Source organism: Schistocerca gregaria, chromosome 2 (genome assembly GCF_023897955.1).
Source record: "Schistocerca gregaria isolate iqSchGreg1 chromosome 2, iqSchGreg1.2, whole genome shotgun sequence".
NCBI lineage: Eukaryota > Metazoa > Arthropoda > Insecta > Orthoptera > Acrididae > Schistocerca > Schistocerca gregaria.
The window spans coordinates 271267402-271292079 of record NC_064921.1 but is presented as its reverse complement, the minus strand read 5'-3'; the positions used below and the strand labels follow the sequence as shown (position 1 = coordinate 271292079).

General features: G+C 41.5%; 1 protein-coding gene across 3 annotated transcripts in view; it reads right to left on the bottom strand.

Moving 5' to 3' along the window:
- LOC126336122 (NADP-dependent malic enzyme-like) overlaps positions 1-24006 on the bottom strand; it is a 110615-nt gene extending 86609 nt beyond the window's left edge. Inside the window, exon 1 of one of the 3 annotated variants that reach the window (XM_049999607.1) lies at positions 23430-24006. In XM_049999607.1, the coding sequence (XP_049855564.1) occupies positions 23430-23933 (504 nt within the window). In that variant the 5' untranslated portion in view covers positions 23934-24006. The other 2 variants (XM_049999608.1, XM_049999609.1) reach the window with 2 other exon arrangements.
- Between the last annotated feature and the right edge of the window lie 672 nt (positions 24007-24678).

Genomic DNA, 24678 nt, shown 5'->3' with positions numbered 1-24678 from the left:
ACATAGGTCTTGAAGGAAAGGGAAAAAAGTAAGGTGTGAGCAACTGGGATTAAGTTTTTGAAAAGTTTGACACATCTGACAAAAACACAGAAGATGAGAAGTGAAAGGGTTATGGAGATTATAAATAAGAAACCCTTTCATACAAGAGAATATTGAGGAAAGAAGATTAAAATGGTGTGGGGACCCTCATTGTGTAAACAAAGTATTCAGAAAACTTTTTTCTGGGCATGTACCATGAAATCTACTTCTTCTTCTTCTTCTTCTTCTTCTTCTTCTTCTTCTTCTTCTTGCGTTATGGCCTCTGTAGGACCACGGGTAGCCCCTTTGTGGACTGCGTTTTCCTCTTCTTCTCCCAGAACCTCATCATTCTTTCTCTTCTCCTCTCCCGCTCTTCTTCCGAGATCTTCAGTTTCCGTTTCTCCTGGTGGCTCTACTGGTGACATTCTAAACTTTTCCTGTATTCCTCTCTGTCATTGATCTCTGGCATATTTGTCGGTGTATATTTGTTCCTCCAATTTTCCTTTCCTTCGACCTTGATCCCCAATTCCAACCAGTCCTTCCGAAGTTCAACAATCCATTCGGTTCCTGTCTCTCCCCTTGTCCTCCCTGTTGTTTCCCACAATCTCTTCGTCATTCTGTCCATACTCATCCTAACTACATGCCCAGAAACCCTTGCCCTTTTGAGCCTGATTTCCCCGGATATTGTTCTCATGCTCCGGTACAATTCTCCCCTAGGTCTTCGCATCCACCTCTTTTGGGACCTAGTATTTTTCTCAGTATTTTCCTCTCTTTTTCTCTAGTTGCTCTGCCCCATTTCTTCCTAGTGTCATCATCTCAGCAGCATATAATAGTGCATTCCTCACTGTTGCCTTGTAGTGGCTTATCTTTGCCTCTGTGGATATATTCTTTTTATTTTATACCTCTCTCATCATGCAGAAGGCTGACCTCATCTTCTTTATCCTCTCTGTTATTCCCTCCTTGCTCCTGTTCCTTCCTGTTATATATTCTCCCAGGTATTTAAATCTGTCCACCATTTCTACAGAGCCTTCCGGTGTTTCCCAGTCTGCAGTGGTGTTTAATGTCTTTGTCTTGTTATAAGCGATTCTCAGTCCCACCATGAAATCTACTTCAGTTTGACACACATATTTGGAAAGTGAGCATGACTACTGTATGCCTGGGAATGGTGACAGGTGATGGCTTGAAGATGATTCTGTGTACTGAAACTGGTAGCCAGAAGGCAAAATAAAAAATTGTGAACAAAGCCTAAAACTTTTTGCCCTCATTGTGTTGGTCAGTTTGCTGTACAACTGACAGTTTGTCAGGAATATGTAGAACAGTAACCTACATGAATATCTATGATCATTAGTATGAAATAGTAAATTAAACTGCCCACTTTCTGCTCTGGTGACTGATTGATTGAAAGGCCTTGACAGTAAAACAACCATGTGGAGTGTATTTGGAGCTCATGAAGTAGCAAGTCAGCTGACAGCCTTATGAGGGCAAGGTGGGAGTTTTGGATAATGTAGTGCCCATCTATTGTTCTAAAAGTGTAACCTGTATGAAGTCAGAAGTGAGTGATCCTCAGTTATCAATACAGTTCTTCAGCTGCTACCAAAAACTGAAAGAGTAACAAGTGTGTTTCCCATGCTTGAGTATGAAGGGCTTAACTGTTTCCTGGTTTTTGTAAGAAGTGCCGAAACTTAATGAGGAACGATTTTCTTGGTGGGTAGTGGTCTTGTAGCAGACTTGCTGAAGTCTTATAGAAAACACAAATTCCATTTTTTCAAGTGTAAACTTCAAGTATGATGATTTTGTGTGTGTCCTCTTGTTTTACTTTAGACTGTGATCCAGTGGTGTTTATAGAGAAGAGGGTAGAAACCAGTTGGTCTGTGTGTGCATGGAGGTAGGTTGAGCTTCTAAAACATAGTTCCCTGACACTATCATACTTAAGGTTATCTTATTGAAAATCACTCTACTAATTTATTGACTTCAGTAGTACACAGATACAGCACACCTCATTGGTAGCCCCCGTTAATTTGGTGAAGTATCTTCATCCCAGAGGCGGTGAATTCAATAAAATGACATCTAGCATCAGTGGGAAGCATTGGCGAACATTTTGTCTCTAACAAAAGTTGTTTCCCATGGCATGATTCATCAAAACGACTTCTAAACATACTATATGTGTGATGTCATAGGGGTCACCAGCATTAAATTATGAGGAGGTGGGCGACTCAATAGACATGTTACTGACAACAAAGAGGTCAAACAGGACATCCCCTTGAAAAGAATTGAAAAAATTAGGGCTTAAAACAGCTTTTATGAGCATTCTGGATTCTTCAGGCCATATGCTGCAATGGCACTTGAAATTTCTAAAGCATGCTATTGTAAGTCTGGTTTAAAACGTATTTTGTAAATAACTGAGGATAAAAAAACTTATATAATATTAACGTTTAAATTTATTGACCGTGTGAGTTTGATTATTATGTATTACGTCCTAAACAAATGGGCAATATTCCTAAGTTCTCTCCAAATATAAATGCCTCATTCATGCAAAATTTTGACTCATGTGGATGAATGAAACAGTAACAGATGAAGACCTCTAAATCTCTAAGTAAGGTACTGTTTCAGTTTAATTGATGAAACCAGTTCAAGAAAGAAAAATAATCAGCCAGAAAATAAAATGTGTTTCGTAGTTTAAGGTACAGATACGTCCTTTTAAGGCACAGAGAATGCTGGAAACATGTTACTTTACAAAGATACCAAAATTCATACTGCGTAGTTTTCTTTCATTGTGTAAAGCACCCAGCCGTGATGTGTAAATTCCTAGTTTATTGCAAGACTTTTTGTGCAGAAGATTCAATGAAAAACAAGGTATAGAATGTTTTATGCTATATTTAGATCAGTTTAAAAAGCAGTTGATAAATTTCTATAAGTTAAGTGTTCTCGCACATTGTAGTGCAGAATTGAGTAAATTGGAATACATTTTGTAATAATTTTTACTTACCATAATTCCTTTGCCTAAATAAAGACAATATTGATAAACTGGCTTACACTCTCTTCATAGCAATTTCTCTTGGCACATGGGCTTAATAGTTTGTTATTATACCAACAACAAACTGTAAGTGACTGTCACGTGGCACTCAGTTGTTTGCTATCTGCCTCTTGGTCACCGCTTTGACAAACATACAGCAAAACCAAGCAGATTTGTGCTTAATTAACTTTTTATAACTGGGACTCACAGTCATGTGAAATTTCTTCAAAGACATTATGTTTACACCAGTGACTGTTAAACTTTTTATTTCCACTGTTGCAATTTTGGCCTTAGGCCATTATCAAGTGCAGATGTTTTGGCTTTAAGCCATGTCTACTTTATACAAGCTGACACTTTTTTATGTAGTTGTCATTTGCTGTTGTATACATTCATAACACGGCATTATGAATGTGTATGACAGCAAATGTCAACGACACAGCATGGTTGGTTGGTTTAAGATGGGGGGGGGGGGGGGGGGGGGGGGAATCAAACTATTTGGTCATCAGTCCCTGATATACAGCGAATTAACTTACAAAAATTAGCAGGGTGTACTGTTCAGAAACCAATAAGTAAAAATGTAAGGCTGGTCAACCCAATATCTATAGAGCAATTCACAGAAAGTTTAAGAAATGTTAATTGTGGAGACATATATAATGAGTCAAATGCCAATGATAAATGCAACATATTTCTTGATAAATTTATATGTCTTTTTGAACACAGTTGCTCCACCCCCAAAAAGATTACTAAATGTAACACCAAACAGTTTTCAAAGAAACCTTGGATTACTACAGGTATTAAAGTGTCTTCAGAAAGAGGAAGAAAATTGTATAAACCAGAAAGAATTAGTAAGGATCCAGAAGTAATTTTACACTATAAAAATGATTGTAACATACTGAGAAAAACTGTCAGAAAATCAAAAAATATGTATATTAGAGGTGTAATTTACAACTTGGGTAGTGAAAACGAACTAGTGTGGAATGTTGTTAGACGAGACAGGGAAAAGTAACACTGGGCCAAGTAGTATTATTATTAAAGAGGATGAGACTATCTTGACCAATAGTACACAAGTAGTTAACGTATTTAACAACCATTTCTTAAGGTAGGTGAAAAAATTGGTGAGAATAGTTGAAAAGAAAAAGCCAAGCAGTACACAGAAGAGTCAGTTTTGAGAAATCATGGTCAGATTAATTTTCATCTAACACTTGTGAAATAACACTAACTCTTGTGAAATAATAAAAATACTTAAATCTTTGAAAAATAAATGTTCTGTTGGAGTAGATAACATCCCTAACAAGATATTAAAACAATATGGAGCAGTTATAGCTGATGTTCTGAGTCACATCTATAATGTATCTCTAACTCAAGGTATTTTTCCAGACAGGTTAAAATATGCCATTGTCAAACCTCTCTACCATAAAAGAGGACACCACAGATATCAATAATTACTGGCCAGTATCCTTGATTACTGTATTTTCAAAAAACATCAAGAAAGTAATGTACTCAAGAGTGGTTAGCCATCTCAACAGTAATGGGATATTTAGTAAATCACAGTTTGAATAGACAGCAATATACATTTTCACTGGCCACATAATAGGTTCCTTAAACAGTAAAATGTTACTAATAGGAATTTTCTATGACTGATCCAAAGCATTTGATTATTGGCTCCACGACATTATGTTACTGAAATTACAATTCTGTGGTATAAATGGAGGAGCATATGAGTGGTTTGAGTCATATCTACAGAACAGGAAGTAAAAAGTCACATTATATGGTTTAACTGATGTAAAGAAATTTGACACTTAATCTAACTGGCGTGAAGTTACATTAGGTGTTCCACAGGGTTCAATCATAAGTCCACTTATGTTCATGATATATGTGAATGAACTCACTTCTTATCTCAAACAAAAAAGCTATACTGACACTGTTTGCTGATGATCCAAGTACCATTGTTAATCTAGTAAAAGAAACTCCTATATTGAGCAAGCAATAAAGGAAACAAAAGAAAAGTTCAGAGTATGTATTAAAACCCATTGAGAAGAAATAAAAACTTTGAGGTTCGCCAATGAGATTGTAATTCTGTCAGAGACAGAAAAGGACTTGGAACAGCAGCTGAATGGAATGGGTAGTGTCTTGAAAGGAGGGTATAAGACGAACATCAACAAAAGCAAAACGAATATAATGGAATGTAGTCGAATTAAGTTGGGTGATGCTGAGGGAATTAGATTAGGAAATGGGACACTTAAAGTAGTAAAGGAGTTTTGCTATTTGGGGAGAAAAATAACTGATGATGCTCGAAGTAGAGAGGATATTAAATGTAGAATGGCAATGGCAAGGAAAGCGTTTTTGAATAAGAGAAATTTGATAACATCAAGTATAGATTTAAGTGTCAGGAAGTCGTTTCTGAAAGTATTTGTATGGAGTGTAGCTAGGTATGGAAGTGAAACGTGGATGATAAATAGTTTAGACAAGAAGAGAATAGAAGCTTTCGAAATGTGGAGCTACAGAGGAATGCTGAAGATCGGATGGGTAGATCACATAACTAATGAGGAGGTATTGAATAAAATTGGGGAGAAGAGGAGATTGTGGCACTACTTGATTATAAGAAGGGATTGGTTGGTAGGAGATGTTCTGAGACATCGAGGGTAAAAATTGTAGAGGGAGACCAAGAGATGTAGACTGCAGTAGGTACTGGGAGCTGAAGAAGCTTGCACAGGATAGAGTAGCATGGAGAACTGCATCAAACCAGTCTTAGGACTGAAGACCACAACAATAACAAAAGAAACTCCAACAGAAAATGATACAAATAATGTCTTTGGAAAAGTTATTGATTGGTTTTCTATGGGCCTGCTCTGAACTTTGAAAAAACACAGTATATCCAATTTTCTACTGCAAGGAGTATAGTTCCTTCAATAAATATAACACATAAACATAAGTCAGTAATTGGAAAATTCGTATTCTGGATCTCCTAAAGCGAATAGGTGCAGCAACTTTTGCAATCAGAATAATTGCTAATTTTGAGGATATAGAAATTAGCAAGCTAACATACTTTGCATACTTTCACTCTCTGATGTCACGTGGAATAATTTTGTGTGGTAACTCAACACAAAAAGTATTCACTGCTTAAAAGAAAGTGATTATAATAACGTGCGGGGCTCATAGTCACACATCTTGTAGGCATATGTTTAAAAGTTTAGGAATTCTTATAACAGCCTCACGGTACATTTACTCAGTAATGAAATTTGTTCTCAATAATATGTACCAGTTTAAAAACAACAGTGACTACCATGCTAATAATAGCAGAAGAAAGAAAGACTTACATTATCCTCTACGTAACATATGTTTGGCACAGAAAGGTGTAAACTACGCTGCTGTAAATTTTTTTGATAAATTGCCAGATGAAATAAAATGTCTGACAGACAGCAGTAAATAGCTGTAAAGATAAATTGAAACCATATCTTGTCAACAACTGCTTCTGCACCGTAGATGAATTCTTGAACAGGATTAAATAAATATGTAGGTATAATATACGTATTTTCTACCATTTAATGGAATGGGCTAGGTAATAAAAATTGTTAAGTTTGAAAAAAAATCGTATGAGCATTTCTTATGCACTTCACACAATCCATATCATAACGGTTACCGTGAGTTTGATCAATGGAACACATAACTAACTAACTTACTAAGGTAACATAATCTACATTGGCCTCACGGTTTTCATCAAGTCACATCTAGGGAAATCGCAGTTTGCTGTTCTGTAGAGTCTGTTATTGACTTGTAAAATATGGTTCTCAAATACTGTACATAAGCAGGACATATCAAACTCGAAACATAAACTCTTAAGGAAAGCACTATATCAAACTTGAAATACATAACTTGACAAAACTAATAGATTTCATGCCTAAAGTGAGCAGTCAGTTTTATCTGAACCTCACGCCAGAGTATGTCCTTATTGAAAGTGAGGATAAAGAGTACCATGAAGTGTTGGGCACGTCATAATTGTGTATGTGGTGGATCTCGTATCTGTTCCTTTCACATTCATTGCAGACTATATAACAGTCAAAAATACACTCTTGCCACTAGCCCATATGCAAAAATTTAAAGATTAACATTAATAATAATAATTCTAAATATTAATTAAAATTTCATAACATAAAGTGGATACATAATTTTTTAACAGGAAAGGTAGGATGTAATGACTTGCCTAAAAACAGAAAAAAAGTATATCAACATACGAGGCAGATTGCTTGACTAGAAATCTGATTTTCACAAAAATCTATTCTTTCCAAAACCTTATCTGTGTGCTTTGGGTCCTTAAGTTTCTCATAATCTCCTGGCCCCCTCCCCCTTCCGGTGAACCCATGTGTGAGAGAGCAAAGAATTAATCCTGGTCCAATAATAAGCGGTGCTGAGAAAGTCTCCATAACAAACCGTAGCATAATTAGTCAAGCGCGCCGCACAGCGCCGAGAATGCATAAATTTTGATTACTGCTACAGACATAAATAATATATTTTTGCGGTTGTTTTTGTTTTGTCCGAGGGCGCAAATACAACTGAGGTCAAAAGCACCCATTGTTTGTGGCTGCAGCAGTGAGTGGATCTCTCCGACGCCAGGACGAGAAGGAACGTTTCAAACGACTTGGAAAATACGTCTACTGCGAGCACTGACAGACAACTCTCAGTGTGGATCAGTGCAAGAATGATCTATTCTTCAGTACCGTCCAGTGTTTGGAGACCTTATGTTACTCATAACAATAGACTTGTAAGGGATTCAGAAACACTTCTAGAATGGTGCCATAACAACGTTTATGGAAAAGTAACACAGATGTTAAAAGAAGTGAAATAACAACCATCTTGAGGTTGAAGCTCTTTTGTCAAAATGGCTCTGAGCACTATGGGACTTAACACCTGTGGTCATCAGTCCCCTAGAACTTAGAACTACATAAACCTAACTAACCTAATGACGTCACACACATCCATGCCCGAGGCAGGATTCGAACCTGCGACCGTAGCAGTTGCGCGGCTCAGGATTGAGCGCCTAGAACCGTGAGACCACCGCGGCCGGCGCTCTTTTGTCTGTGTTTGCTTTAACAATAACATATGTTTTTAGATGGGGTGTGCCTTTAGCAAAACACAGTTTTGTTTTTTGTCCCAGACATGTTTCATTGCAGTTGCAACATCATCACTGGGTTTTTCATTACACTCATGCTCATAAATTAAGGATAATGCTGATACATGGTGAAACAACGCCCTGGTGGCCGGTTTGCGGGGATAAATCACCTCAGGGTATGACCATGCGGTGCATTTGACCTGCGGTCGTTGCACGATTGTGCTGGCAGCAGTCCACATATGCAGAGGTGTGTTGGTGCACGTCGAAGTACAGTGCAGCGAGTAAGTGTGCACACGTTTTCAGACATGCTAATAGTGGCTGTGCGTTGAAAATGGCTCAAAGAACACATATTGATGACGTTATGAGGGGTAGAATACTAGGGAGACTGGAGGCTGGTCAAACACAACAGGTCATAGCACGGGCCCTCGGTGTGCCACAAAGTGTGATCTCAAGATCATGGCAACGATTCCAGCAGACAGGAAACGTGTCCAGGCGCTTCAGTACGTGACGTCCGCTGTGTACAAGGCCACAAGAAGACCGATATCTCACCATCAGTGCCCGCAGACGGCTACGGAGTACTGCAGGCAGCCTTGCTCGGGACCTTACCACAGCCACTGGAACAGTTGTTTCCAGACACACAGTCTACAGAAGACTGAACAGACGTGGTTTATTTGCTTCGGGACCTGCAAGGTGCATTCCACTGACCCCTGTCACAGGAGAGCCCGTAAAGCCTGGTGTCAGGAACACAGTACATGGTCATTGGAACAGTAGTCCCAAGTTTTGTTCACAGACGAGTCCAGGTATAGTCTGAAAAGTGATTCTCGCCGGGTTTTCATCTGGCGTGAACCAGGAACCAGATACCATCTCCTTAATGGCCTTGAAAGGGACCTGTATGGAGGTCATGGTTTGATGGTGTGGGGTGGGATTATGATTGGTGCACGTACGCCCCTGCATGTCTTTGACAGAGGAACTGTTAACAGGTCAGGTGTATCGGCAAATCATTTTGCACCAGTATGCCCTCCTTTTCAGGGGTGCATAGGGTCCCACCTTCCTCCTGATGGATGATAATGCACGACCACACCGAGCTGCCATCATGGAGGAGTACCTTGAAGCAGTAGATATCAGCCGAATGCAGTGGCCTGCCTGTTCTCCAGACCTAAACCCCATCGGGCACGTCTGAGATGCTCTCAGTCGATGTATCGCTGCACGTCTTCAGACGCCTAGGACACTTCAGGAGTTCCGACAGGCACTGGTGTAAGAATGGGAGGCTACACCCCAGCAGCTGCTCGACCACCTAATCCAGAGTATGCCAACCCGTTGTGCGGCCTGTGTACGTGTGCATGGTGATGTCGGGGTAAATGCGCCGGAAAGAGTGGCGTTTTGTAGCACATATGTTTCGGGACGGTTTTATCGACTTATCACCAATACTGTGGACTTACAGATCCGTGTCATGTGTGTTCCCCCTGTGCCTATTCTATTAGCTCCAGTTTTGTGTAGTGCCACGTTGTGTGGCACCGCATTCTGCAATTATCCTTAATTTATGGCTGTTACACATAAGGAATGTTATGCGATTGCAGTCTTTCTCTGCGTATTCCACTGATGAATTATTTTCGGGTTATCAGCCGACTTGTGGTGTCGTATTGTCGCAATGTTTCGATGAGTCTCGCCAGATCGTCGATGATGGGTACGAATCTCATCAAAACATTACGACGAGATTGACACCACCACTCGGCTGATAACTCGAGAAGAATTCATCATAAGGAATGTTATTTACTGTTTAAATATGTGTAAATATTAGTTTCTAAGTCGTAATTGCAGATTTTTGAAGAGCACATGAAATTATGTATTAATATTTTCTTGTCATATGGAGTGGTTTTCTTGCTGCATTACAGACACTGTAAAAAAAGTAATATTTTCTTTAGAACGACAAATGACAGATCAATAGTGTATCGAAACTTTCGTGTGTGAGCGCGAGGCTTGGCGGCATTTTGTTACACGAACAGACTTCTGCACCGACAGATCGCAGCGTGCAGACCGGTCGTCACGTTAGGACGGAGAACGAAATCGGCTGCGTCTTTTAAAAGGTATACATTTAGCTAAGTGTGATGAGTCTACGGTGAAGTTCACCACTGTTTACAGCTCACTAGCAGACACGCATTCAGTGCATGTAGGCGTCCGCAGACGGAGAAAAGGAGGAGGCAGGGGAGAAGGCAAGAAAAGGTACCTGCCCGCCGGCCCGAGTGACCGAGCGGTTCTAGGTGTTACAGTCTGGAACCGCGGGACCGCTACGGTCGCAGGTTCGAATCCTACCTCGGGCATGGATGTGTGCGATGTCCTTAGGCTAGTTAGGTTTAAGTAGTTCTAAGTTCTAGGGGACTGATGACCTCAGCAGTTAAGTCCCATAGTGCTCAGAGCCATTTGAACCATTTTTGGTACCTGCCCCCACCCCCGGATTTGGAGTACAGGCCATAAGAATTCTCATACACTTCTCATACGCCTGTACTTCAATTCTCTCGGCTATAAAACGTTTTATTCTTCCACTTATATAATTTAGTTCTTATTAAATGAAATGTCTAGAAACCGGAGAACACATTTATATCCAAAATTATAATTGTAGAGTCACCTCATTGAAAGTGTCCGCAGCAGAGCCCAAGCCGTCACAAAGGAAAAGGCCGGACACCCCCCATATTATTGTCCACTGTAGTACGACCACGAACAATGGCGGTTCACGCATGTCCACGTTCGGAGGATTCCAGGCGACAGTTGCGGTACACGCATGCGTGTGCTTTCCGCTTGAAGAAAGGGTATATCCGGTAACTTATGTATCTCTGTTACTTATGCGCAATGAATCAAATGGCTCTGATCACTATGGGACTTAACATCTGAGGTCATCAGTCCCCTAGACTTAGAACTACGTACTTAAACCTAACTAACCTAACGACATCACGCGCATCCATGCCCGGAGCAGGATTCGAAACTGCGACCGCGCACCAGCGCGGTTCCGGACAGAAGCGCCTAGAACCGCTCAACCACGGCGGCCGGCCGGAATGAATCATTTACCACTACAACCAGCGATGACAGCTCGCAACAAATGGAATAAAAATTCACTAAGCAGTTCGCTAATATCACATTTGATGCTGACATTAGCTACGCCAGCCAGACCAGAGGAATCATAACACTACTGAACGTCCATTAACCGTCGGAGAATGCGTGGGGTAGGTGCGCAGAAGAAGCGTAAACTCGTCAGCTCTTGTTCGTGACTCCAACTGTAATAGGTGTACGATTGCTGTGACTCACCTCGCTCAGAACTGAATCTGGATCCACGTTTGGTTCAAGGTACTCGACAACGAATTTGAGGTGATGGCTTCGGATCGTGTGGGAGAAAATTAAACAATACGCACTCTTCTACATGACCGTGAAATTGACAATTCGAAATACACTGTGTGGAGCGTACTCGACAGGCGCGCAGTAGCAGTTACACCTCTATCATAAAGAACATGTATAAGCAGCAGGAGGCCATGTGAGTTTGAACATGACGTTTAGTTCTGTCAGTGGATTATATTGTCATTCATGCTTGCACTGAAAGTGTCAATCGACACTTGGGAAAGCTTAAGTTGTTCCTATAAGGTGTGAATTCATTCCGTCCATTAGTTACTTATCTCAGAGTGTAGGGTGATTCAAAAAGAAAGAACAGATTTCAGTTGTTTATTACAGACAAACTATTAAAGACAGAATCAGACTGCAGATGTCACTGGGTAGAGGAAGATTAAAAGTTTTATGTTTGCACTGTAAAATCAGCAGGACGTTGCTCGAGAAACGTTGAAACGGTAGTTCATTTCGTTACGCAACCCATTTATTGAATCGACATCTTCAACAATTCGATTTATCAGTCTTGAAGAGTAGATGCCTTATGTGGGACAAAGACTGTTTTATGCACCCAGAAAGAAAAAAAATCCAAGGGTGTGACGTCTGGTGACCTGGGAGGCCAAAAGCAATGAACAAGATCTTGTTATAAACCTCTTCGAATCCAAAGTTGTAGTGTGGTGATGTTAAGATAATGCCACATCTCATGATGAAAGTCAGGCGAGATGCCATCACGCATAAAAATGAAATCATTTAAATCTTCATGAATTTGAGAAAACAACCAATTTTGCAGCATGGCAGGGTGTGACATTTCAGTCACAGTTTCCTCCGCAAAAAAGGAAGGTCAAAAACTTTGTGTACAGAAACAACACAGAACTCATTAAGTTTCAGTGAGTATCTTTCAAGTTCGACGACGACGCCAGGATTTTGTGAACCCCAAATTCTTATATTATTGTGGTTTACTTTACCCGGTAGATGAAATGTCGATTCGTCCGAAACGATGAGTCGTTTGGAAAAGGTGTCCTGTGCCGTATTCTTGGGAACTGAAATGCATAATTCGTACCTTCTGTTATGGTCGCAGGGGCGCAATTGCTGCAGAAATGCAACTTGTAAGGATTCATAAGCATGCGTCATTTCAGAACACTCCACACCGTTGTTGTAGTTAGTAGATGGTTGTGGACTTCCGAGGGTTTCGCGCGAACACATCTCACAAGGGAAACTCCCCATCGGACCCGCACCCTCCCCAGATTTAGTACTCACCCCTTCAAAAACTGAACACAGATCAAGCATGAAAACAGGAAGAAAGTGTACTGAACCGCGAAAAAAGAAAAAATAGAAACAGTGAACGATCCAGGCTTCACAAGTGCAACATTAAGGGAAGCTTAGCAACGACGGCGTCGTGGTTAAGTGGTCACGGTGCTGGACTTCAGAGTAGGCGAGCCGTTTTCAAAGCTCTTTCTTGCCTTTCTTTTTTTTCATTTATTTATTTATTTATTTATTTATTTATTTATTTTTTGTTCGTTGTATTCAAATTTGTGTCTGTGTCATGGTCTAAGATCCGTTTGCAACAGCGAGGTGTAAGGAAGGGACCTATAATGAAGGTTGGTTCTGCACAACTACGCTATTAGCAGCTGAAAGGAAGTGGCTTTCGAACTGGAACCGCAAACGTATGATGGCAAGGCGACAAGTCAACCGGGTCCCCCACCGGAAAACACGTCTGGTGTGTCATCCGCGGCATTAGCGACAGTACGTGTATCAAATGATAGCACCAAATTTTTACGCTTGGTGAGTGAGTGAAATATGTCTCTTTGTCCGATTTAGGTGTCCGTATGAAAGTAAATATGATCACTCCCAAGGAAATGATGAAAACATGATAGTTTATCACATAAGCTGCAACAAATGAACGCAACATTTTCACAGTCGCACAGTTTCTCTGCGCTCTGTCAAAACATAGGTTGTTAACGTTTATGAAGTTTCGTTCCGTTTTGGAAGTTTTGAATCTTGAGTTACTTTCTTGTGACGCTGTTCACATTGGTTTATTTGTTGTTTTCATTTCTGTGAGACGTCTGTACGGTATCTCGAATGCTCCCATTATTCATCACATTTACTTGCGACGGTAATGTATTCTTACCACATGACTTATATTCTATAACCTAGGTATACTGTGATAACTGCCAATGAAGACTAAAGAAAGAGAACAAACAATTCACTGACTGGACGGACAGTTCTTGAAGGTGTGAAAAAAGATAAATGGCACGAGGAGGTTTATAACCCGGCTCGCCCGCTTTACACTTATGCTCCCCTCAATGGTACACTTGTCAAGCCTGAACCGTTCTCTGTTTCTGTTTTGCTTTTGTCTCATAGTTCAGTACACTTCCTTTTTTCGTGCTTGATCTGTGTTCTGTCTTTGTTGGGCTATCCATTGGGCCATCTTACTACTAAATCTGAGGGGGCTGCGATGGGGCAGTTCTCTTGTCAGATACGCCAACACTTTCATCAGACGTCCGTGGCTCTTCCCTTTGTATATGCAACCAGCTTCAAAGAATTTTTTACGCCAGTCATAAATCTGCTTGTGCAGAAGCATCTTCCTGCAGAATCGATGGCGGAATGCACGTTGCGCTTGAACATGGGACTGACTTCGTGTAAATTCCAACACAAAAAGTAATTTCGCTCTCCATTTACATGCCCAATGTGCTTCTGTCTTCCGTAGTTTGTCTGCAATAAAGAACTGAAATCTGTCGTATTAAATCATCTGGTACATGTTCATTTTTTGATCCTGTGCCGTGTATATTTGACCCTAAGGCTGAATGTAGGTTCAGGTGTATTTCAGAAACGAAGGGCCTAAAAGTTTTCGCTTGTGACCTTAATATAACAGGACTCTGCAAACATCTACGTTAGCGCTGTTCAACAAAGTGCATCGAGTTTTAGCTGTTCAACTCCATTGGCATACGGCTGTTGGGTTAGCAACCTTTCTGTTATCTCAGCTCGTTTCCTTTCCAAAATAACATGCATTTCGTTGCCATCCGGATGCTATAAGCCGCCGAAAACAGGTTATCACGGACTAATCAGACCGGATGTTTATGTGCCCGAATGAGATATTTATTGCCCAAAAATAACGTCGTGATAGTCGTATTGTTGTGATTTCCGTAAACAGCGCTCTCCCGATATCCTGTTTGGGACACGTCGATTGCGAAATCAGATTAGTATGGTGATAACAACAATACTTGATAACATGCAAATCACTGTTGCACAAAAACATGTAGGCCCTACTGTATACGTCGCTTTTGAAAACCAGTCTTTGCAAGATACGTAACGAAACATTCCACTGCAGGATGAGCAGTAGTTTTTGCTCCCATCCGCATAAAATGAATGCACTTTTCAGCAGAAGTAGTTTCTTGTAACCTCTTGCTTACAACAACTGAAAAATATAATTGTCGAAGTAAGTGTTACCTGCTAGAAAAAAACTTTTTGCGGTATCCAGTGCGTTCAGTCTACATTGACAGTTTCTCTGGTAACTGCACAAACAGTGTTTTGGTTTACTGCCCAGAATGGTTCCTTAGAGTTTTGAAACATGATTCCCTTCCGTCAAGAACTTGCTTGTCTTCTGTCTTCCATTATAAGTCTATTTGTAAGAGATTACACATTTGAAGATGTCGCGCTGAATGGGCGATATTACATTTTGCTGGGCGTTCTTTATTAAGATATGACTAAACTATTTCATTGTTTCAAATAACTCAGACTCATCTTGTACACAACGACAGTCCAAATTCCTACGTTTCGAGTGGCTTGCTGCGAGTTATTGTCAAAGACCAATCCAATGCTCCCCAACGTTATTTTGAGGTAGTGCAGCACCTTAGAAGCTTTCTTATTTTTTTAACAATATGATAAGGTGTAGGTGTAACAGGACCTAATGATAAACAACCTGGTTTTAGAAAAGGGCATTAATACACAGACAATGTGTTTGCTGTTAATGAACCAACGGAAAAGCACAAATATTAATGTAGCTTCTCATATTGAAGATTACGGGAAGAGATGGCATAAAGTGAATTCGAAACTACTGATAAAGTCCTTCTAAATTCCCGAAGCTCAATAAAAATAAAAACACAGTGTACAAATACGCGAAAAATCGAAGTGGAGCTGCCAAATACGCTGACGGAAACAACATCGCAACACCAAGAAGGAGTTGTGCGACATAAACGAAAGTTGGTAGGTGTGTTTCTACATCTGAGAGATGATGTCTACTCAAATTTCACGCCACTCACATAAAAGCCACCATCAGGATGCAAATCGGATTTTGCTATAAATACAGGCTATAACAGCCGTGACCTTTAGTTACTTTCGAGACAGGACGTCGTGATTTGATGTTAGTCAAGAATGCCGTTAACATGACACCATCATTGACATCTGAGCTTAAACGAGGTCGTGTAATACGGCTACGAGAAGCTGGATGTTCGTTCTGCGATACTGCAGAGAGACGTGGTGTAAATGTTGCCTCTGTACACGACTGCTGTCAGCGGTGATCACGGGAATGTGTAGTCGCAAGTAAACTGAGCTCCAGACGTCACGTGGCACTACGGAAAGGGTAGACCATCGTATTCGGCGCATGGCTCTGGTGCATCGTACTTATAAGTAGCGACAACGTGAGCAGCACTTAGAACGACAGTGACACAACGAATCTTACAGATCGGTTAGTTCAAGGACAGCTCCGAGCCAAACCTCCTGTAACCCTAAACCACCGCCATTTGCAACTTGAGTGGTATCAAGAGATAGCTCATTGGAGGACATGGTGGAGGTCTGTTGTGTTTTCTGATGAAAGCTGGTTCTGCCTCGGTGCCAGTGACGGCCATGTGTTGGTTAGAAGGGGCCAGTTTCGGGCCTGAAACTAACCTGTCTGCGTGGTAGATACGCTGGAACTATGACCAGGGGTGATATTTAATACTACAGCAGGAGCACTCTTAAGGTGACCCCATGCACCCTGACCGCAAATCTGTAGGTCAGTCTCGTGATTCAACCTGTTGTGCTGCCATTCATGAAGAGCACTCTAGGGAGTGTTTTCCGACAAGATAACACTCGCCCACATTCCGCTCTTGTTACCCAATATGCTCTACAGAGTGTCGACATGTTGGCTTGACTTGCTCTATCACAAGATCTGCATCCAATGCAATATATATGGGACACCATTGGATGACAACTCCAGCTTCATCCATAAACAGCATTAACCATTTTTGTTGTTGATCATCCAAGTGCAACAGGCATGGAAGTCCATTCCACAAAATGACGTATAGCACCTGTACAGTACAGCATGCACGTCTGCAAGCTTGTATTCAACATTTTGGTGGTCTGCAGTTCGATTCCCGACCTCGTGATGATAGGGTGTTGTGTGTACATCATCATCATTTCATCATCATTTACACGTATGTCACCGAAGTGGCGTCAACTAAAAAGGACTTGCAATACGGCGGCCGAACTTCCCCGCATGGGGCCTCCCGGCCAACAATGCCATACGATCATTTCATTTCAGTGTACCAGCATTTCACATTTACAATGACTTATCTCACGCAAACATTAACCTATGATCTTGCAATGTTAATCACTTAAACGTGTTACCTAGACAAATGTATTCCCGAAATTTCATTACGTTACATTAATTATTTTTTGGTGTTGAGATATTTTTCCGTCAGTGTGTAATGACGAATAGCGATGCAGCATTTCGCCTAAATTTCCAAGCTATATCTGTGTGGGGTCTTACACAGACGATAAAAGTTTTTAAATCAAAGAGAGAGAAAAGCACGGCAGAAATGAATATAATACGGAAACTAATGGCTTCTTGACAGGAGAGAAGACAGAAGCTTTCGTAGTAAAAAAAAATTTAAAAAATGGCGAATGGTTATCTCATACTGTTTCTCCGATTACAAAGGCAATGATGGAATAAAGGGAAACGGGCAACAGCAAAATTAAAGCAAATTGCAGCCTCTTTAGTTTTTCGTTTCGATGTTATTATGGTTTCAATCATGATGACGAAACCAGCATTATCGTCTTCATGCATGATGAGTCGTTATAGCAGTCCTTTAGTAACCCTCCTTCGTGGAGAACGACAATACATCTTCGTGTTGTTTGATCTGAGATTATCCAGGATCTGAACTTGGGGGGGGGGGGGGGGGGGGGGGGTGGTGGGGGGACAGGTCATACTAGTCTCAGGAAACAAGGACTTGAGACAACGCACAGCACTTCTTATTAAATAAAACAGTAAACCAGTGAAAAACTGCTTTTAATAAACATTTTAAATACAAGAATGCACTTGTACAATCCGAGAAAACATGCAGCATTTCTTATTAAATAAAACAGTAAACCAGTGAAAAATTGTGAATATCTTCTAGGGGGGGGGGGGACAGCTGCCCCCCCACCCACACCCCTCGCTGGGTACGCCCATGTCTACTGCATACCATCACGTTGACACTCAGGGTTAATGAATTTTTCTGTCGTATCAAACAACGAGATAACATATCATACAGTTGACCATAATCTTACTTCTCATATGGCCGCCAAATTTAGTTACTAACTTTTTTGGTAGGACTTAGATTTCTTTCAATATGGCCGTAAATGCAACGCATAGTTTTAAACGTATTCATCGTAGCCTGCTATCGCGATAAGGAAGTCGACCTTCACGCAATTCAGAACTGTCCGTTACCAGCGGGTGATCAATTGAAACTACCATTCATGACGTGCCTATCGTTAATACCAAACGACATTTATGCCTTACTTTTCAGAAAAATCATATAACAGTCGTGGAACTTCTTAATTATGAGCAGAGGTGATTGCAGACAGTCACACAAAGCAGTCAGCTTATAGGATATCATACTAATCAGTCCTCGTGACAAGCAACTTACAAACAAAAATTATTTACGAGAAAATGAAATAATTCTACTGATAATATGATAGCTGCGCCGGAACTTATTTGGACAAGACGTGATGCACAGTCGACAACATATGCAGAACAAGCTTCTACATTCGGGTTGGCTGTATAACATACTGGTCTCCTACGTACTCATTAGCACTTAATTATAAGAGAATATTCACCCATAGCGTGCTTTGTGAAGCTGCATGTTGTATCACCTGCTGACAGACAATGCAGGTGTTTGTTTTTTTTTTTTTTTTTTTCATTGTGCGTGCCTGTTTGACGATGTTTACTGTCAATGCGGCAAAATTTGAGGGTTATAATGTTATAAATGCAGCTGTAGAAACAAAATTCCTTTATAAAATAGACGTCTTGACGTGCCGCGTACCAGTCACCTAGAATACTAAATGAATATCTTCAAAATGTTAATAGCTAGTAGTACGACCTTGTTCCAATAGCTTATCGCGCGGAGTGCTGTCTTGCGATACAGCGGAACCAGACATTCGCAAATCCGAGTGCTGTAATTAACTGTGGGCAGATTCAAACACAGGTAACTGTCTGTCTCAGAAACACAAACCGAGCTATGTGGTGCAGTGGTTAAGATAATAGATTAAGGTAACAGACCTGGATTCTGGAGGCGTGAGTTTCAAATTCCCATCTACCAGTCCAGATTTAAGTTTAATGTGATTTTCCTAAATTGGTTAAGCCAACTGTGTGGGATGTTCCTTTCAGGAGAAAACGGCTGATTTCATTCCCCATTTTTGTCCTAGCTTAGCTGCAGTCCGTCTCTAACCAAAACTCTATAGTCTTGTTCCGTATTCTTCAGAAAAACAGCACATAAACAGCCAACACGTTATGATCACCTGCTAATAGCGTGCATTTGGAATGCAATGCAGCAGCAGTTCTGAGTGTCATGAATTCGGAAAGTCCACCGCAGGAATGTGGAAATATGTGGCTTTGTAAGTCTCTACACATACCACGAAATTATGGGGCTTTAGTATAGGGCACAGAGCTGGTGTCCGATAGCATCTCAGATGTTTTCCATCAGGTTCAGATCAGACTAATTTGATGGCCAAGACAAGAAATAAGTTCACGATCATGCTCTCCAAACCACCCTAACACAATTCTGGCCTTGTGACATGGACAGTTATCCTGCTGCAACATGCCATCATCAAGGAAGATATTAAGCGCTTAGAGAGCAGGTAGTTCGCAGTTATGTTCATGTAGTCCGCAGCTGTCACAGTGCATTCGGTTACTACTACAGGTCCCGTGGAAGTCCAAGTGAATGTACCCGTATACTAATGCTGTCCCCACAGGACGGAGTCGGTAATGCTGTACTTGCTTCGAGCAGAAGTTCACCTAGAACAGTGGTCGGCAAACCACACCGCTTTTTCGCTTTTTCTGCTCGTGACAATGTCTTCGAAATGGTGCTAAGTCAGGTGCGCGAGATAATTTTTAACGTGCTGAAGTTAGTGCATAATGAAGCGAGTAATTCATTGAAAAAAAAGAAAGAAAGAAGATAATGAAATAACAAGGAAACATTTGCAAAGAGGTTTAATAATATCCATGAGTCGTAAATAAGCGGAGTAGATGATAAGGACAAAGAAATATAAGCCTGTGCAACAACAAATAAATATACTTGTAAATGTGTCTGGTTTTCTTAAATAAATTTCTTCATACTTTGTTAGTGTTTGTGTCTATCTTGAGGCGAGTGAACTAAAGATAATTTCATTTTTTACACCTGGAATAGTATTCCTGACTCATAATCAGCCGAAAAAACTAGTGTCTCGTGTTATTTTCTTATTCAGATCTACGTATTCATGAGAACGGTCATTCTCAACCATGGGCCTCATGACGAGTGTATTGAGAAGTTGTTTTATTGCTGAGAACGTCAAATATTAGCTAAAATTAAAAACAATATAGAAAGCTGACTTACTCAAATTTCCCAAAGAGGTCCAAGATAATTACTCACATTAGTTTGTGCCAGTCACTGTAATGATTTAATTTCATAGATACCTTAAAATCTAACTTTATTCATAAATACCTGTCGTTATTCAACGTGCCTAAAGCACAAATGAGATATAAAAGTTTAAGCGAAGTTCGTTAATTTTAGGGAGCCTTGCAGTATGAAAAAAGTTGTAGTATTGAATATTGACAAAGGTATGGTGAGTTTGTTTGGCATATAGAGAGGATGAATGAAAGGAGGCAGACGAGACAAGTATAAAAGACAAATGTAGATAGGTATGAACTTAGTCCTCAACTTCACTTAATCAGCGCAACGAAAAACTAGCCAGAGTTGCAAATTTCGCTTTTTCTATTTACTCGGTGACTCGGTATGCGCTGTCACTGTTCATGTGCACTCCATCTCAGACCCACGAGCGACTAGGGTAATAAGGATCCACTCAGACAGAGCCCCGCTTGCCTCAGTAAGCCTTATACGACTGAGGTGCGGCAGTTCCCCTAGAGGTCGACCTTTAGTCATCATGAAGTTTCTGTAAAGAGTGCCTAAACAACCATCACCAAATTCACTAAAAAAAATAAAGAGAGAGAAAGAAGAAAGAATTTTAGATAAAAGCGAACTGTTAAAGTACAATTAAACTATTGCGTGGAGCACACAGTAAAGTCGGAGAGTGGCATAAGTTCTGACGTACTACCGCGATTCGAAACAAACCAAATTGCTCACGTTACTGTACATCTATTTGCCATGGTGTAATAGTGCTCTACTAGTTGTGTGTCGGCAAACTAGTAGAAGTGGATGAACCATAAACGAAGGACGCGTTTTTGAGATTCCTCAAGAAATGTAAACGAAGTCAACGACAAGAAATTCTGGAGGGATACTGCAGATTTTTCTACTTTACAAGGATGTTCAGTTAGTGGTTGCCTTCAGATCAGGACCCACTTAAGAGTACAAACGGCCGGATTCGCTCATTGTACTTCTCAAACCATTTCTCCGTTTCATTTTCCAAGAAGCTCTGCAGGACTTCTGCCGTATTTGTCATTCATCGAGATGCAAACATACGTCTGTAGAAAACTGCTTGTTTACTTCTAGCCGGCCGTTGTGGCCGAGCGGTTCTAGGCGCTTCAGTCTGGAACCGCGCAACCGCTACGGTCGCAGGTTCGAATCCTGCCTCGGGCATGGCTGTGTGTGATGTCCTTAGATTAGTTATGTTTAAGTAGTTCGAAGTTCTCGGGGACTGATGACCTCAGATGTTAAGTCCCATAGTGCTCACAGACATTTGAACCATTTGTTTACTTCTACCAAGTTGACCTGTTTCGAAGAAATTCGTCATAGCGTTAGGAAACAGTTCTAGATCCCTAAAAGGAAATGGATTCTTAAACGGTAAATACTTCTTCAGTGTTCGATCAGTCTGGTTCGTCTTGTTTCAGGGCATTAGCAACGTTCTACGCCTTTGAAGGACATTTTTAGTTCTTTACACGTTCTTTTTCCAGCGGTAATTTAATCTTATTAGTTTTTGAATGACTCCATGATGCCTAACAGCTAATTTTTATTTTATTCCTTGCATCAAGGACGCATTAAAAAATTCGTTGCCCTGTGGAGCTAGGATCAAGAAAAATAATTTGCCTTATTAGTATTTGTTTCGAATTTTTTTTGTTCTTACTAATGTATCAATTTTTACAAGGTACAAAAGGGGCTACATTTCTATCAAGGCACAATTCGAGCTTGGGCCTCCTGTTCGCTAGGCAGATGCACTAACTGCTAGGCTATCCAGGCACAGTGGCTTTCCGCAACTGCTCGGAATCTCCTCAATCCTAAGTCTCATTCACAACTCAGCCCACTTGATATTCACTCCGAACTCAGACAGCATTGCAAAGGTTCTCCAACTGTATTGGAATAGCAGTTCAGCATCGAACGAAATGGGGGATCCTGCCTGAAACCCAGGCTTAGGTGAATTAATTGAAAGAGATCATATGGTTCCAGAGACCTTTTCAAGTCTCAAACTTCTATGATGTATATATGCAGATTGAAGCGATGAATGAAAATTTGTACCAAGGTCGGAATTCGAACCCTGGCCTCCTCCTGACTTGGCAGGTGCGCAAACCAATCTGACACCCTGGCACAGTGGATTTGCACAACAGCAGGGATTCAGGGAGAAGTGAGGCGTGCTAGGGTAGTCTGTGCAGTTGTGCCAGGGTGACGTTGTCGGTAGCAAATCTGCCAAGTAAGGAGGAGGCCGGGTTTCGAATTCCGGCCCTGTTACAATTCTTCATTTGTCACTTCAGTCTGCATATACACATCATAGACGTCTTGAGACCTGGAAAGGTCTCTAGAACCATATTGTCCCATTTGAGTTTAGCATAACAGATAACAAACTGAGAGCATACCGAAGAAAAACGAATGAAATGAAGAATAAACAAGAAAAGTTTAGAGTCCCTGTGGTAGCCGAAGAAATTCTGCTGACTTGGAAGCAAAACAACGCACACGGACGACGCAAGGAGGGTATAAGTAGCAGAGGAGCAGGATAGCATAGGCAAACACTGCATTCCTCGCTAAAAAGTGTTTATTAGTATCACACATAGGCATTAATACGAGGGAAAAAAATTTGGGAATGTACATCCGGAGCACAGGAGGATTGAATCGTGGACTGTCTGAGAAAACGGAAAAAAGAGAATCGAAGCATTTGAGATCTTATAGAGAAATGCTGAAAATTAATTGGAGTGATAAAACGAGAATTGTGGATGTTCTCCTCAGAACAGGCGAGGAAAGGAATATGTGGACAACACTGACTAGAATGAGGGGCAGGATGATAGTACATGTCTTAAGGCATCGTGGAATATGTTCCATGTACTAGAGCAATCCGCAGTGGGCAAGACAAAGAATAGAATGTGTCCAACAAAACACTGGAAGACGCTGGCTGTAAGTGCTAATCTGACCTGAAGAAATTGGTACCGGAGAAGGAGGAGTAGTGGGTGGCATAGAGCCAGTCATAAGACTGATGACATCCTGCCCTCCTCATCCAAGCCCCTCATCCCCTTCCCCAAAATGTGTGTTTTGCAGCTATTGCGCTACGCACCTTGTTGAGTTGAGGGCTGCGCAGGTGATCCACGCCCCTGGTGAGCGAAGGGCAGGCAGCTGTTCCCCCATCGCCTGTCGCCCACTGTCCCAACTTGTCCCTCCGGAGGTCGGACACGGCAGTCGCTGCTGGTGGTGCCTTCGCAGTCGGAGCTACCGGTATCTCCTCGGATTCGCCAGGAACTGGCTGCTTCTGTGGAACGATAGCAGTACCTGTTACTGTCTCTTCAGACGGTACTGTCTGCGCCCTGGGCTCTACACCTGGTTTTGACAGTGGGGCCTTTCCTACTGCTGTACCGCCAGTTGCAAAGGTCGCTTCGCCGCCTGCGTTCACTTGACCCGGATCGAGCTCCTGTGTTGTCGTACCCGTCGCCTTCTCGTCTGCATTGTCAGCAGCACCGGTTGTCGACACCGAGCGCGCGCCATGTTCTGCCGTTTCACTTTTCTCGTCCTTTGCCTCAATCGCCATCTTCCCAGTGCCTTCGCTCGCCGATACTGTGTCCATGGTTAACAGATAACTGACGGCGATATTTCGTTAATGCTTTGTGACTCTGGGTGATATAGTAGCACAGATTTCTGTGCGACCCCAGCGTTCTCCGGCTCTGACAGCTGCGCCTCCGTTATAAACAAGCCCGGTCCGGAAACGGCAAAGCGGAAATGCCTCCGCGTCAATCGAAAGGATGGACTCCTGCTTAGATTGAAGGCCGTTACAGATAATAAAGTGTCACTCGCCTGCGCAGCCGAGACCCGGCAGCTCAGTGTCTGCGGGCTGGGGGTTTGCCACCATCTGTAATAAAAAATAAGAAAATAAAAACCTGTGTGGGTTTTTTTTACGATAGAATTTCAGAGACGTCGTATTACTCCCTCACAGAAATAATGACAAGAAAATGACGAAGCAGCGGACAAACAGAGTGAAAAAAGTCACTAAAACCCGCTTTATAGACGAACTTGAGTCGAAGGTATCCGGTTCAAGCCCTGGTAGCAGAAGAAATTTTTATCGCCAGTATTCGGTCCCATTCAAGAGTAGTACTCTATGCGCCGGAGCGGGGTTTTCCCCTCTTTCTTCTCCCTAACCGTCAACAACGACACAAACACAACGCTATAACATCTACATCTACATAGATACACCGCAAACCAACGTATGGTGCGTGGCGGAGGGTACTCCGTACCATTACTTGTCATTTCCTTTTCTGTTCCACTCGCAAACAGAACGAGGGAAAATCGACTGTCTGTATGCCCCCGTATGAGCC